The sequence below is a fragment of the Ambystoma mexicanum genome, chromosome 3q (genome assembly GCF_040938575.1).
Source record: "Ambystoma mexicanum isolate Mex_15411 chromosome 3q, UKY_AmexF1_1, whole genome shotgun sequence".
Taxonomy (NCBI): Eukaryota; Metazoa; Chordata; class Amphibia; order Caudata; family Ambystomatidae; genus Ambystoma; species Ambystoma mexicanum.
Window position 1 is genome coordinate 1,231,508,029 of NC_090926.1, and position 16,147 is coordinate 1,231,524,175.

Sequence of the window (16,147 nt, forward strand, 5' to 3'; positions counted from 1 at the left end):
CCAGAATCCAGAGCACGCCCATTAGAGAGAACATGCAGTCAGAAAGGGAGATTTCGTGGCCGCAGAATCCAGAGCACAGCCATTAGAGAGAACATGCAGTCAGAAAGGGAGATTGTGTGGCTGCAGAATCCAGAGCACGCCCATTAGAGAGAACATGCAGTCAGAAAGGGACATTGTGTGGCTCCAGAATCCAGAGCACGCCCATTAGAGAGAACATGCAGTCAGAAAGGGACATTGTGTGGCAGCAGAATCCAGAGCATGCCCATTAGAGAGAACATGCAGTCAGAAGGGGACATTGTGTGGCAGCAGAATCCAGAGCACGCCCATTAGAGAGAACATGCAGTCATAAAGGGAGATTGTGTGGCCGCAGAATCCAGAGCACGCCCATAAGAGAGAAAATGCAGTCAGAAATAGAGATTGTGTGGCCGCAGAATCGAAAGCACGCCCATTAGAGAGAAAATGCAGTCAGAAAGGGAGATGTGTGGCCGCAGAATCCTGAGCATGCCCATTAGAGAGAAAATGCAGTCAGAAAGGGAGATTGTGTGGCAGCAGAATCCAGAGCACGCCCATTAGAGAGAAAATGCAGTCAGAGAGGGAGATTGTGTGGCTCCAGAATCCAGAGCACGCCCATTAGAGAGAAAATGCAGTCAAAAAGGGAGATTGTGTGGCAGCAGAATCCAGAGCACGCCCATTAGAGAGAAAATGCAGTCAGAAAGGGAGATTGTGTGGCTCCAGAATCCAGAGCACGCCCATTAGAGAGAAAATGCAGTCAGAAAGGGAGATTGTGTGGCTCCAGAATCCAGAGCACGCCCATTAGAGAGAACATGCAGTCAGAAAGGGAGATTTCGTGGCCGCAGAATCCAGAGCACAGCCATTAGAGAGAACATGCAGTCAGAAAGGGAGATTGTGTGGCTGCAGAATCCAGAGCACGCCCATTAGAGAGAACATGCAGTCAGAAAGGGACATTGTGTGGCTCCAGAATCCAGAGCACGCCCATTAGAGAGAACATGCAGTCAGAAAGGGACATTGTGTGGCAGCAGAATCCAGAGCATGCCCATTAGAGAGAACATGCAGTCAGAAGGGGACATTGTGTGGCAGCAGAATCCAGAGCATGCCCATTAGAGAGAAAATGCAGTCAGAAAGGGAGATTGTGTGGCTCCAGAATCCAGAGCACGCCCATTAGAGAGAAAATGCAGTCAGAAAGGGAGATTGTGTGGCTCCAGAATCCAGAGCACGCCCATTAGAGAGAAAATGCAGTCAGAAAGGGAGATTTCGTGGCCGCAGAATCCAGAGCACAGCCATTAGAGAGAAAATGCAGTCAGAAAGGGAGATTGTGTGGCAGCAGAATACAGAGCACAGCCATTAGAGAAAACATGCAGTCAGAAAGGGACATTGTGTGGCAGCAGAATACAGAGGACGCCCATTAGAAAGAAAATGCAGTCAGAAAGGGAGATTGTGTGGCTCCAGAATCCAGAGCACGCCCATTAGAGAGAAAATGCAGTCAGAAAGGGAGATTGTGTGGCCGCAGAATCCTGAGCACGCCCATTAGAGGGAAAATGCAGTCAGAAAGGGAGATTGTGTGGCAGCAGAATCAAGAGCACGCCCATTAGAGGGAAAATGCAGTCAGAAAGGGAGATTGTGTGGCAGCAGAATCCAGAGCACGCCCATTAGAGAGAACATGCAGTCGGAAAGGGAGATTGTGTGGCAGCAGAATCCAGAGCACAGCCATTAGAGAAAACATGCAGTCAGAAAGGGACATTGTGTGGCAGCAGAATCCAGAGCACAGCCATTAGAGAGAAAATGCAGTCAGAAAGGGAGATTGTGTGGCCGCAGAATCCAGAGCACGCCCATAAGAGAGAAAATGCAGTCAGAAATAGAGATTGTGTGGCTGCAGAATCCTGAGCACGCCCATTAGAGAGAAAATGCAGTCAGAAAGGGAGATTGTGTGGCCGCAGAATCCAGAGCATGCCGATTAGAGAAAACATGCACTCAGAAAGGGACATTGTGTGGCAGCAGAATCCAGAGCACAGCCATTAGAGAGAAAATGCAGTCAGAAAGGGAGATTGTGTGGCCGCAGAATCCAGAGCATGCCCATTAGAGAAAACATGCAGTCAGAAAGGGACATTGTGTGGCAGCAGAATCCAGAGCACAGCCATTAGAGAGAAAATGCAGTCAGAAAGGGAGATTGTGTGGCCGCAGAGTCCAGAGCATGCCCATTAGAGAAAACATGCAGTCAGAAAGGGACATTGTGTGGCAGCAGAATCCAGAGCACAGCCATTAGAGAGAAAATGCAGTCAGAAAGGGAGATGTGTGGCTGCAGAATCCAGAGCACAGCCATTAGGGAAAACATGCAGTCAGAAAGGGAGATTGTGTGGCCGCAGAATCCAGAGCACGCCCATTAGAGAGAACATGCAGTCAGAAAGGGAGATTGTGTGGCCGCAGAATCCAGAGCACAGCCATTAGAGAGAACATGCAGTCAGAAAGGGAGATTGTGTGGCTGCAGAATCCAGAGCACGCCCATTAGAGAGAACATGCAGTCAGAAAGGGACATTGTGTGGCTCCAGAATCCAGAGCACGCCCATTAGAGAGAACATGCAGTCAGAAAGGGACATTGTGTGGCAGCAGAATCCAGAGCATGCCCATTAGAGAGAACATGCAGTCAGAAGGGGACATTGTGTGGCAGCAGAATCCAGAGCATGCCCATTAGAGAGAAAATGCAGTCAGAAAGGGAGATTGTGTGGCTCCAGAATCCAGAGCACGCCCATTAGAGAGAAAATGCAGTCAGAAAGGGAGATTGTGTGGCTCCAGAATCCAGAGCACGCCCATTAGAGAGAAAATGCAGTCAGAAAGGGAGATTTTGTGGCCGCAGAATCCAGAGCACAGCCATTAGAGAGAAAATGCAGTCAGAAAGGGAGATTGTGTGGCAGCAGAATCCAGAGCACAGCCATTAGAGAAAACATGCAGTCAGAAAGGGACATTGTGTGGCAGCAGAATACAGAGGACGCCCATTAGAAAGAAAATGCAGTCAGAAAGGGAGATTGTGTGGCTCCAGAATCCAGAGCACGCCCATTAGAGAGAAAATGCAGTCAGAAAGGCAGATTGTGTGGCCGCAGAATCCTGAGCACGCCCATTAGAGGGAAAATGCAGTCAGAAAGGGAGATTGTGTGGCAGCAGAATCCAGAGCACGCCCATTAGAGGGAAAATGCAGTCAGAAAGGGAGATTGTGTGGCAGCAGAATCCAGAGCACGCCCATTAGAGAGAACATGCAGTCGGAAAGGGAGATTGTGTGGCAGCAGAATCCAGAGCACAGCCATTAGAGAAAACATGCAGTCAGAAAGGGACATTGTGTGGCAGCAGAATCCAGAGCACAGCCATTAGAGAGAAAATGCAGTCAGAAAGGGAGATTGTGTGGCCGCAGAATCCAGAGCACGCCCATAAGAGAGAAAATGCAGTCAGAAATAGAGATTGTGTGGCTGCAGAATCCTGAGCACGCCCATTAGAGAGAAAATGCAGTCAGAAAGGGAGATTGTGTGGCCGCAGAATCCAGAGCATGCCCATTAGAGAAAACATGTAGTCAGAAAGGGACATTGTGTGGCAGCAGAATCCAGAGCACAGCCATTAGAGAGAAAATGCAGTCAGAAAGGGAGATTGTGTGGCCGCAGAATCCAGAGCATGCCCATTAGAGAAAACATGCAGTCAGAAAGGGACATTGTGTGGCAGCAGAATCCAGAGCACAGCTATTAGAGAGAAAATGCAGTCAGAAAGGGAGATTGTGTGGCCGCAGAATCCAGAGCATGCCCATTAGAGAAAACATGCAGTCAGAAAGGGACATTGTGTGGCAGCAGAATCCAGAGCACAGCCATTAGAGAGAAAATGCAGTCAGAAAGGGAGATGTGTGGCTGCAGAATCCAGAGCACAGCCATTAGGGAAAACATGCAGTCAGAAAGGGAGATTGTGTGGCCGCAGAATCCAGAGCACGCCCATTAGAGAGAACATGCAGTCAGAAAGGGAGATTGTGTGGCCGCAGAATCCAGAGCACGCCCATTAGAGAGAAAATGCAGTCAGAAAGGGAGATTGTGTGGGCGCAGAATCCAGAGCAGGCCCATTAGAGAGTTAACAAAAGACATGAGAGGATGCATTTCTGCCTGATATACCGTCTATTTTGTTATCTTGTTATATTGTCTCATTTGGTATCTACTTATTTATTTTAAGTAATGCATTTAAATTGCAATAATGTAATAACGTGTGCGAGGGATTGCAGCGCATGGTGTGCAGTGTGGCAGCAAGGCGCTAGGGGCACATTTTAGCGTCTCTCCCTGGGCGCCATGTTGTCTAATAATCACCCGGAAGATAAAGAGGCATATAGACACAGCGACGGGCACAGAGGTTCGTGACCCTTCACCTCCCATTTACCTCTCAAGCCCAGGGCTTTCTGGACAGAGGCACGCCAATTACAATCACAAACCAGCACCACCCCAGGGCCGGTGAAGCTTGCCGCAGCACCTGCTTCCCACACCCATCAGCCACATCCACACAACCAATGCTCACTTGTGGGAAGATAGCTCACTGTGTTAGGTGCATGCTGCTGATATCTGTGCTCACACTGCAGGTGACATGTCCAATCCCCAGAGTTAAAGCCAGTGGTGTGAGGCAGAGTAGGACGCATTGTTGGGAGCAAGGCCTGTGCACATTACCTTTGTCCGCTGTCAGATCTAGGGCAAGCGCCTGAGAGAGAACTTCAGCCCATGACCGATCGCCACAGCCATTTTGGTTGTGGGCCTAGAAGTCCCTTTTTTGTGGCAATGCTTCTTAGAGCATAGCTGTTCATAGTGGTGTGTATGGTGGGGAATATTGTTAACATTCTTAAATCCCATATTGCACCCAGAGAGTGACTATGGAGGCACTTGAGGAGTGAGACAGGTGGGTTATAGGGGAGGCCACTGTGGCGTGACTTCTACTGATTACATAACATTTTGCACGATGTGACGAGGATGGGCTGGCTTGATGCGCTCTTGCTTCTACATTTCAGGAAGGAGCATAAGACCCTCCTCTTCAAGGAACGGCTCCTCCCTAACCCCTATGCCCACACTCCCTCTACTCCCCACCCTGCCTGAGACTAGGGACCTGCTTCTCCTGGTTTCTTCCCCTGGTTGCTTGTGGATCTGTTGCTGCCGAATTGCCCCTGTGCAATCACCCGCCGTGCATCGGTGTGTACACCACCCATTGAGAATACACAATTAAAAGTAACTGGTTCTTAAATCAATAACCATATTGATGTGATGCAATGATAATTATATAATAGTGACCTGTATAAAGGTGATTTACAAGCCCTGATGAAGACCGATGTATTTTGAGGTCGAAACACGTGTTGGCAGGATCAAGAAAATCACCAAAAAGGAACACAAATTTGAAATTCCTAAATTTGTTGGTTGAAAGAACATGTGTTCAGTGTTAAGTGGTCATTTATCCACTTCTACAAGATTGTAATAATTTGGTTAAATGCAACTTTCAATTGAAATGTTGAGGGATATGCGCAATGGACAAGCCAAGCAAGACTTCATAACCTATTGAGATCTATGATTCAGCTGTGCCTCATCGTTGCCATCAGATTCCGCTGGTGCCGCATGCGTTCACCTTCTAGCAGTCAGAATGAGTCCACAATGGCAACAGTCATAGTCAAATCCAATAAGCTTGGCTTCTCTTACAAGGAGCCACCTTGGTGTGTAGAGTATGAAGAGGTGTTGTGTGTGTGTGTGTGTGTACTTTAGTCAGATTTTGTTAGAAGACTATGGTACTGACAGTTGTTGGTAGCCTCAGCAGCGGTGGCAAAAACGGACAGGGCTTGATTTCCCCCATAACCTCCTAAAAAAGTCAAATGAACACTTGTTTTAAGTGCAGGGAGTTATTAGCAGTAGTTAGAGGTGTGATACTTTCAATGAGTCAGTACAGGCATTCACCCCCCACGCTCCCGCCCAGGACACAGATAAGAAGTAAGAAGACACAGGCATCCACAGTGCACGCCTTCCTGCGACAATGGACAGGAGCAGCACATGCGGCAGCTGTGCAGGGTTCACCCACACACACAGCAGACACAGGGTGGGCAGCAATGCCAGCCCCACAGCAGACACAGTGTGGGCAGCAGTGCCAGCCCCACTCACACACTGAACAGGTACAGCACAGGGTGCAGCAGTGCAGGGTTCACACACACACACACACACAGCAGAAACAGGGTGGGCAGCAGTGCCAGCCCCACCTACACACTGACCAGGTACAGCACAGGTTGCAGCACTGCAGGGTTCACCCACACACACAGCAGACACAGGGGGGGGCAGCAGTGCCAGCCCCACTCACACACTGAACAGGTACAACACAGGGTGCAGCAGTGCAGGGTTCACACACACAGCAGACACAGGGTGGGCAGCAGTGCCAGCCCCACCTACACACCAAACAGGTACAGCACAGGTTGCAGCAGTACAGGGTTCACCCACACACACAGCAGACACAGGGTGGGCAGCAATGCCAGCCCCACAGCAGACACAGTGTGGGCAGCAGTGCCAGCCCCACTCACACACTGAACAGGTACAGCACAGGGCGCAGCAGTGCAGTGTTCACACACACACACACACACACAGCAGAAACAGGGTGGGCAGCAGTGCCAGCCCCACCTACACACTGACCAGGTACAGCACAGGTTGCAGCAGTGCAGGGTTCACCCACACACACAGCAGACACAGGGGGGGCAGCAGTGCCAGCCCCACTCACACACTGAACAGGTACAACACAGGGTGCAGCAGTGCAGGGTTCACACACACAGCAGACACAGGGTGGGCAGCAGTGCCAGCCCCACCTACACACCAAACAGGTACAGCACAGGTTGCAGCAGTACAGGGTTCACCCACACACACAGCAGACACAGGGGGGGCAGTAGTGCCAGCCCCACCTACACACCAAACAGGTACAGCACAGGTTGCAGCAGTACAGGGTTCACCCACACATGGCAGACACAGGGTGGGCAGCAGTGCCAGCCCCACTCACACACTGAACAGGTACAGGACAGGGTGCAGCAGTGCCGGGTTTACCCACACACAAAGCAGACACAGGGTGGGCAGCATTGCCAGCCCCACTCAGACAGTGAACAGGTACAGCATAGGGTGCAGCAGTGCGGTGTTCACCCACACACACAGCAGACACAGGGTGGGCAGCAGTGCCAGCCCTACTCACTCACTGAACAGGTACAGCACAGGGTGCAGCAGTGCGGGGTCCACCCAAACACACAGCAGACACAGGGTGGGCAGCAGTGCCATCCCCACTCATACACTGAACAGGCACAGCACAGGTTGCAGCAGTGTGGGGTTCACCCACACATACAGCAGACACGGGGTGGGCAGCAGTGCCAGCCACACTCACACACTGAACAGGTACAGGACAGGGTGCAGGAGTGCAGGGTTCACCCACACACACAGCAGACACAGGGTGGGCAGCAGTGCCAGCCACACTCACATACTGAACAGGTACAGCACAGGGTGCAGCAGTGCAGGGTTCACCCACACACACAGCAGACACAGGATGGGCAGCAGTGCCATCCCTACTCACACACTGAACAGGTACAGCACAGGATGCAGCAGTGAAGGGTTCACCCACACACACAGCAGACACAGGGGGGGCAGCAGTGCCAGCCCCACTCACACACTGAACAGGTACAACACAGGGTGCAGCAGTGCAGGGTTCACACACACACGGCAGAAACAGGGTGGGCAGCAGTGCCAGCCCCACTCACACACTGAACAGGTACAGGACAGGGTGCAGCAGTGCAGGGTTCACCCACACACACAGCAGACACAGGGTGGGCAGCAGTGCCAGCCCCACTCACACACTGAACAGGTACAGCACAGGTTGCAGCAGTGCCGGGTTCACCCACACACAAAGCAGACACAGGGTGGGCATCAGTGCCAGCCCCACTCAGACACTGAACAGGTACAGCACAGGGTGCAGCAGTGCGGTGTTCACCCACACACACACAGCAGACACAGGGTGGGCAGCAGTGCCAGCCCTACTCACACACTGAACAGGTACAGCACAGGGTGCAGCAGTGTGGGGTCCACCCAAACACACAGCAGACACAGGGTGGGCAGCAGTGCCATCCCCACTCATACACTGAACAGGTACAGCACAGGTTGCAGCAGTGCGGGGTTCACCCACACATACAGCAGACACAGGGTGGGCAGCAGTGCCAGCCACACTCACACACTGAACAGGTACAGGACAGGGTGCAGGAGTGCAGGGTTCACCCACACACACAGCAGACACAGGGTGGGCAGCAGTGCCAGCCACACTCACATACTGAACAGGTACAGCACAGGATGTAGCAGTGCAGGGTTCACCCACACACACAGCAGACACAGGGTGGGCAGCAGTACCAGTCCTACTCACACACTGAACAGGTACAGCACAGGGTGCAGCAGTGCAGGGTTCACCCACACACACAGCAGACACAGGGCGGGCCGCAGTGCCACTCAGACACTGAACAGGTACAGCACAGGTTGCCGCAGGGCAAACCTGCCTAACACAGAACAGATATGTACAGCAGCACACACTTATATTTCATTTGTATTTGATTGTTTAACAGATCTCGAGAACAAGCTGTGCAGAGTGTGGGCAGCCAGGGTTTGGGCTGACATCTTTTAACAGTAGCGCAGTACTGTGAGTTGCGGTCTGTACATCGGTGTGTGCAGTGGAGTAACTTTGCTGAAAATGTTGGGGGGGACATGACATCTGAAGAAAAGGTCCCCCAGCCAAACGAATGGGGACAAAATGGTGTGCCATGAAAGTTAGGCGGGACAAACACCCCTGTCCCTCCTAAAATTACCCCCATGGCTGTGTGCGTCCAGGAACGGCATAGGCAGCTGGTGTCCCTCCTACTTACAGTCAGATACTGAGAGGCAGAGAACAGCCGACAGGTGGTGGGCAGCCATGATTGTGAAGTTTCATTTCAACCAGTGTGTGGTAAAGGTTGCGGTTTGCAATTGGAATCTGGCCCCTTTATAAGTATGGAGGTGCAGTACAAATGGCGGCAAAGTGGCTGTTATTCTGTTAGTGCCACTTTACCGCCACTTTGACGCACTGCCGTATTATACGTTCTGGAGGTAAATTGGATGATCTACCACCAGAATTTTGCTGGAGGCACACCCTTCACTTTACCCCCAAAACTGGGCGGATTTATTGCACATTCTTACCGCTGGCAGTAAATCTGCCGAAAATTCCCATGGAGTCTTAACTCCAAAAATGTTGATCTGCAGCGCCATACTACCACCTGTAATGCTGGAACTGACAGACTCGTAATCCTGTGGTAATGTTACAGGACTGAGTGGCAGTAACGGTGAACATGTTTGGTGTTAAAACTGACATATTTACCTCAAAACTCTTAACGAGGTCTTTTGCCCTGAATTGGAAACGTGTACCTGTACCAATTGCTTCATTCAATTAAAGAACCAAAATCAAACAGCAAGCTATACAGACTAGCGTGCGTCTAGACTGATGAGGCACAGCACCATCTACAGGCCGTAGATTGTCATTGCAGTCCCATTGGACTGGCTCCAGCAGGGATTCTCGTGTGGTCCCTGATGCGCTTGTACCTGTTTTTTTGTTCCAAGGGCACAGGACACATCCATCCAAACTCCTCTACAAGCTGCCTGGGCCCATCCCCCTCAAGCTTCAGAATGCCTTGAGAGAATGCGCTGGCTGGATATGACGAGTGAAATATATCGCGTTGCATGGTGTTGCTGTTACATCGGACCTCTTGCCCGCAGATGGTTTTAAATGTGCTGTTTGGAGACTTAATATGACTGATCCAAATCTAAAGGTGCCTCTTTCTTTCTTCTTTTCCCCCCATCGCTCGGCCTGGTGCCGCCCCTCTCCAGAATCACAGAGCTGCGTTCACGGATGTCACCTGACCCCTGCCTGAGCATCTTCCCCGTCACGCCTGATGTCCTCATCCCTTCCCGGTCACTGACCAGTGAAGTCTAGGCGATGAAGAGCCCCAGCACGGCCAACACTTCCATGGCTTCTCACATCCAGTGCCAATGCGATTGAATGGGCTGTGTGTGTCTTATTTTGATCTCTTTCACTTAATTTGGCTTTTGTTTATGGGTGCTTTACCAGACCACCCTTTGTGAGCATGCTCAGTAATGGTGTGTGGGGGTGGGGGGTGGAGGGTGGTGGGTGGTGAGGGTGGGAGGGGGTGGGCAATGCTGGCTAACAAGACTTGTAATACAATAAATTATTAATTCATTTTGTTTTGTGATGTATTTATCCTCTGCAAGGGGCTTCCCAATCAAAGAAGTTCTACACACCACAAGCAGAAACACGGGGCACAGCAATGGCTGCAGTGTCAGCTTTCCCCACACAGACACACAGGACAGAAGCAGCACAGAAAGCACTAGTGCAAGCTGCATTGACCCATGCAAAAGAAGTAGGTATTTTGCTGTAACTGTGATTATCGAACCTTGTAGTGTTTGCCAGGTTACTAATGTATTAATAACACACTTGGGCAAGTGGGACCTCCAGTTGAGGGCACAAAGATATCTTTCACTATCTCATGTAATAGTACCAGCTATGCAAGCACCAGTGCTTGTCAATGTTTTGCTAATAGAACCTAATCAAGCAATAACCATCCGCAGAAATTCTATCACTGATTACTAAAACTGGCATTTGATACATTTTGCGAAAAAAGATGAGCGCCTTGCAGTTGTGTCAGAAACCTCTTACAATGGTGGGTAGACTCAATATATCAGCAGAGTAAACAGTTACAAGTGGATCTAAAAATCATACAACACGACACAGGTGAAAAAATGAAATTGCTTTATGACTTCATACTCCAACAGACTAAGTTGTGTCTTGAATGCAACCTTTTAGGAACTCAAACAAGGTGATCTGCTCCTTTGAAGTAAAATTGTGTGTTAAATGTGACCTTTCTCACCTTTCCAATCAAACATGAGATTAAGGGTAGAAGGTGCTGATTGTTTATGAATATGAAGTTTAAGCCCCTGTAATCAATACACATTCACAGCTCTCCATCCACTTAGAGAACAAAAATCATTGGGGATGATGCCAGGGGAGAGGGGTAAAACCATTCAGCAAATTACAGTCAATGCCATATTTGAAATAATGATATTGTGCTTTGATCAATGCATGACTTCTACTACGTGGGATAGACTCTATAGGAATGAAATTGTTTGATCATAGTAACCACTGTGGCTTTGGAGCACCCATTTATTAATGTCAAAGAATTCACTGCTTTGTAAATGTTTGGATAAATGAAGTGAGAGTTTGGCAAGGTGGTGTCAGAGAGCTTATATCACCTACACCACTCTCCAAACTATATTTCTCTACCTTTGTCTAGAGACCACAGGCCGTAACATATCCTGGTATTTTCCTTAATGGATTACGACAATGGTTTATACATAGGAATTCCTGCCCACAAAGACAGCACAGAATACAGAACACCTCTGCCCACACTGATAAAAGTAGCATCACCCCAGAAACAGAATGAAGCCCATTGTAAAGGAAAATTTCTACCTTGGTTGACAATTTAACAACAGGTGAAATGTAAGGCCCTCTGTATCAGTCAAATTTCTTTTCATGGGATAAGCCCTGAATTCCTGCAAAAGAAAAAGCACAAATACCACACCAAATGCCTGCGTGGTGGTACTGCACTTCAAGCAGAAATTAGTAGTAAATACCAAATTCACAGACTAGCAATTATATTTAAGATTCTGTCACGCCTGTCTCAGAGCTACACAAAACCACCTCCTTTTCAGTAAACCCTTAGGCAAAGGTGGAGATAAGTATGATGGGTAAGACTCACCCTCAGTGCCCCAGGACAGCCACACAGTGTTCAGAACTGCATCAGGCGATCCACGTTTGCTAGTTTGATGGCAAACATCCCACATTATGCATAACAATAACCTGAATGCTCATGTCAAAAAATGACTACTATCACGTGTGACTTTATCGTACAGGCTCTTCCAACGTGTCTATGTCTTAAAAGGAATGCAAATCAGTGGGCTGGATACTACGTTGTTCCATGCCCAGAGTTCAATAACCAAGCATAACCAAGCAGTCTTGGCTTTTAGCTCAGATCATATTGCATTTTGGTACTTGCAGTCTTCTATTTCTAAACTACAGAATGACAAGTGCTTAAAGTGCCAAGGTTAATAGGACATGATTGGAGAGCTCTAGTTCATCAGATTTATTTGAGATGTGAATATGAATAGAGTAGCCAGGTAAAAACATCGGCAGCTGTTGGTCTGCATTACTAGCGGTACCATGTTTATGCTCAGGAGTTTGTTAACAGATTACTGTAGTGCAAAAGAAGAGAAGACATTTGCCTATGCACGTATGCGTGAATGGATGATGTTATAGGATTGAATAAAGAATTGAGCGCTGCACATTAAAGGGTAGAATTCAGAGGGAAGGACTGAGAGGGCCTGGGAAGGGGAGTGCATTTTCCTCCCACTCGGGCACTATCGCATATATTTAGATGTCTAGAGAGCTTTGGTGAACCTGCATGTATATTTTTGAATTCTGGCAACGTTTGTTAACCCTTCGGGATGCACATGGAACTGGCCAAAGAGTTAGTGGACGACGCAATTGGGATTGGTCCACTGGCATTATGGATCTTGACCTGTACCGGCGACCTGGCATCTTTGTTGAAATCAATACTGAGCCGCCCTGTTTCTTCTGAATAATCAGCAAGGGTTCTTTGGCTTTGCAAGATGAACAAGCATCGCTATAGCATAAATTGAGCCAACTGCTCTCATCCTCCTAATTCTGTGTAACACTTAGAAAATTGAACATCACCTTCTGTTGGGACACTTTGGTACCCTTAGATAATTTATGAATTGGCAAAGATACCCAATTGACCTTGTTCCCTTATAAATTACCCCACCCACATGGCACCCTACTTATTGTGGTTCATTAGAACAATCTATCGCTTCTATATTAGCAGTGCTAGGTTTTCTTTGCTCTACAATGAATCTGTTGTAGGTTAATGGGTGGGGAAATATACTATTGATTGCCATTGTCCATGTTGCCCGGAGCAGTTGGAAATTGTTATGCATTATACGGTATTCTCTCCGGCATAAAATCCAATAAGGAGTGGGGACTTACTCCAGCGTCTTAGAGTCCGTAACATTATACAGTGAAGGCCGGGTTTGTTTTATATTCTAGCTACAGAAATAGCATGTACCTGAGATCTTACCATTTCCTTTAAGAAGGCAGCAAAAGTAGGAGCAAAACAGGTGAGTATGTGGTCCTGTAACTGATTTGCGGGTGTATATAATCTATCGTGCTATGTAACTGCAATGAGTTTCTATTGCAGTTGGTGAGCTTTCATAATGATTAGGTTTTTTAAGTAATTGCACGCTGATAACAATCCTCCACATTTAAAGAATAGGAAAAGTGATGAACCAGTGCGTGAAAGCAAGGCACCATGCTCTTGACACGCGCCCTTGAGGGTGTCTCTCTTTCCTTGTCCACTCCATCTTGTGGACCTTGAAAATTGCCTGCAGGCGGATCCCACAGCACGGAAGAGTTAAAGTTGGTTAACTCATCGTGCTCTCCTAAACATTTGTTTAAATTCTTGTGTTATGATATAATTCACAATGTATGTTCAGATTGAATTCTCAAGTTATGGTCTTGATTCGTAGATTTGAAGGGTTCCATGCTTCAATTTTATTTATTTATTTATTTATTTATTTGTCACTTGTTAGGCGCCAATACAATTAGCAAAACTGTTTCAAAGCGCCCACTGGGCGAGAGGGTGGGGATAGGGGATGGTAGATAATGAATTCCAGCAAAGATACATAATTGAATTAATAGTACAAACACATCATGAGAATAACAGCAAGGGGAGACAAACCTACTCCGCCATGTGAGCGTTCTGAACGTGCAAGTGCAGAGGGGACATTTGGGTCTTACTGATGAGTACCTCCATCCTTAATCTTATATGGTTCAAATGAGTCCACAGCGCCCTATGAGAATTCTTTCTGGACTCGAGGGGCTTCATTCCATGTCGGTCCTTCCTGAGTAGTGGTCCAGACTTCACTCAGCACTCCCCCCAGTCTCCATTCCTGGCCATGATCTGAATTCTCCCTCTCTGGTCTCAGAGCGACCCTTCAGGAATACCCTCCTCAACTGGATAAGTCCTCTGGGTATATGGCAATGTCAACGCCCCTGTAGTTCTCAGGGACTGAGGTCTGTTTCCAGGGTACAGCACAGAAAGTGGGGCTTCCACTCACATCAGATCTCAAACCCGGCGTGCGTGTGTATGGGAAACCATTGGCTTTAAAAAACATGGCTTCAAAATTGCCACCACATTGACCTCAGTAATCAAGGCAAATGGTGTTGAGTCCCATTTTGCAACACAGTGGCATTTATTAGCTGTAGCACAGCATTATGCCAAAACCCAGAGGCACAACTGAGGCGATATACATCAACACAGTGAGCCGACCCTGCCGGTAACAGCCTGCCGACCAAGTTAAGGGCCTGAGCAAAGCGAACAAACCTTAACGCAGGCGGCGATGCCATTAACAGCAGGGTCAGCCCACAACCAATGAGGTGTACATCGCCATTAGCACTCATGTAGTTTCCTAAGCGGGTGCTAAGGGTGTTTAATTAAAAAACAAAAAACTTACCTAGTTGTGCAGTGCTGCACCATAGTTTATTAAGTATAATTTCTATGTTGATAACCGTGAAGTCATCACCAAGGAAACAAACATCAGAAATGATTGGCGCAGCTTCGTGGCACAGCATAAGGTATGTTTTCTTTTATTTTTAAATTAAACACCCTAAGCACCCACTTAGGAAACTACATGCGGGCTAAGAGGTGAGGGGGGAACATGGAATGGGAGGAGGGGGCGGGGAACAGAAGGGTGTGCTGGCAAGCAGCACTCAGGCAGCTTGAAATGTGGGCTTGTACCAGAGAATCCAGCCCGCGTTTGGAGCTTCCTGATTGGCCAGTGTCTCCTTCCAGGGTGCTAACGGGCATTACTGTCTTTGGCTTGAGAAAAAACAAGGTTCTCTTCATGAAGCCCCTCCAAAGCCCTACTGAGCCAGTCCAATCCTGCTAAATGCTGAGAAGATAGGAGCCTCAATGGGTTGAACCCTGGTTTGGAGCAGGCTTTGTGAAATGTGACACTTTACATGTTCTTGACTACAAACCCCATTAAGCAGAGCAAGTATAGTTAACATGAGGGATCATGAGAATTGCAGTCCACATCATCAGAACCGTGGGATGAAGATTCCTGAACTATAAGATAACGTTAAGAAGAACCTAAAAATTATGCTTGAGCATAACAATATCATTACGAGTCCGGCTGCAGCTGGTAAAACGGGCAGGCAGCCGCCGGACTTGTGGGGATTTACCAGCTCCTGACTTGCCAGAATTACCGGATCAATACAGCCCAGTGGTCCGGTAATTCCGGAGCCGGCATTCCGTTACTCCCCATTCCCGTGGAGTCCCATATGACTCCATGGAAATGGGGCCGTGGAAACACCGGCAACATGCGGTAATGGTCCTGGTGTTCCCGTGTCCGTCTGCGGCCGGTAGTGTTACGCCGGCCCGGTCAGACCTGGTGGGCGTAACACCACACGGCACAAAACTTGTAGTTAGCCGGTCTGGAAAACTGTGCCGGTACTGTTTTACTGCACCATTAAATCGGACCGGCTAACATTTAATGAGGCCCATGGTGTTAGTACCTAGTGTCGACCTAGTGTCGATGAAGATGGGCAAGTGGGCACTGAAGAAGGGTAACTGACAGTCCATGATCCAGGAAATGCAAAGGTGCAGAAGAGGGAGGCTCACACTTTGTGGAGGCAAGAACTGAAATAAGTGGCAAACAAGCGGTGAAACACACTTGACCTGGGAACCCCCACAAATGAGTCTATGAGAAAAAGAGTTCAGGAACCCACACATTTGTAGCTTTGCCCTTCCTTCAGATGGCCTGCATGCAGGGCTGAAGGTGGCTCCCTGCCAGGTTTTCTGGAGCACATTACAGGTGAGTGCACCAGAAAACCAGACTTCTTGGACGTTTGGCCGTATTAATTCCATGATGTTGTTTTTAGAGTGGATCTAGACTGCACAGTGCTA

At 48.6% G+C, this 16,147-nt stretch overlaps 1 protein-coding gene across 2 annotated transcripts in view; it reads left to right on the plus strand.

Moving 5' to 3' along the window:
- PLPPR2 (phospholipid phosphatase related 2) overlaps nt 1-10,206 on the plus strand; it is a 109,747-nt gene extending 99,541 nt beyond the window's left edge. For both annotated transcript variants that reach the window (XM_069604160.1, XM_069604159.1), the window contains exon 8: nt 9,918-10,206. In XM_069604160.1, the coding sequence (XP_069460261.1) occupies nt 9,918-9,950 (33 nt within the window). In that variant the 3' untranslated portion in view covers nt 9,951-10,206. The remainder of the gene's footprint in view (nt 1-9,917) is intronic.
- Nucleotides 10,207-16,147: the final 5,941 nt, after the last annotated feature.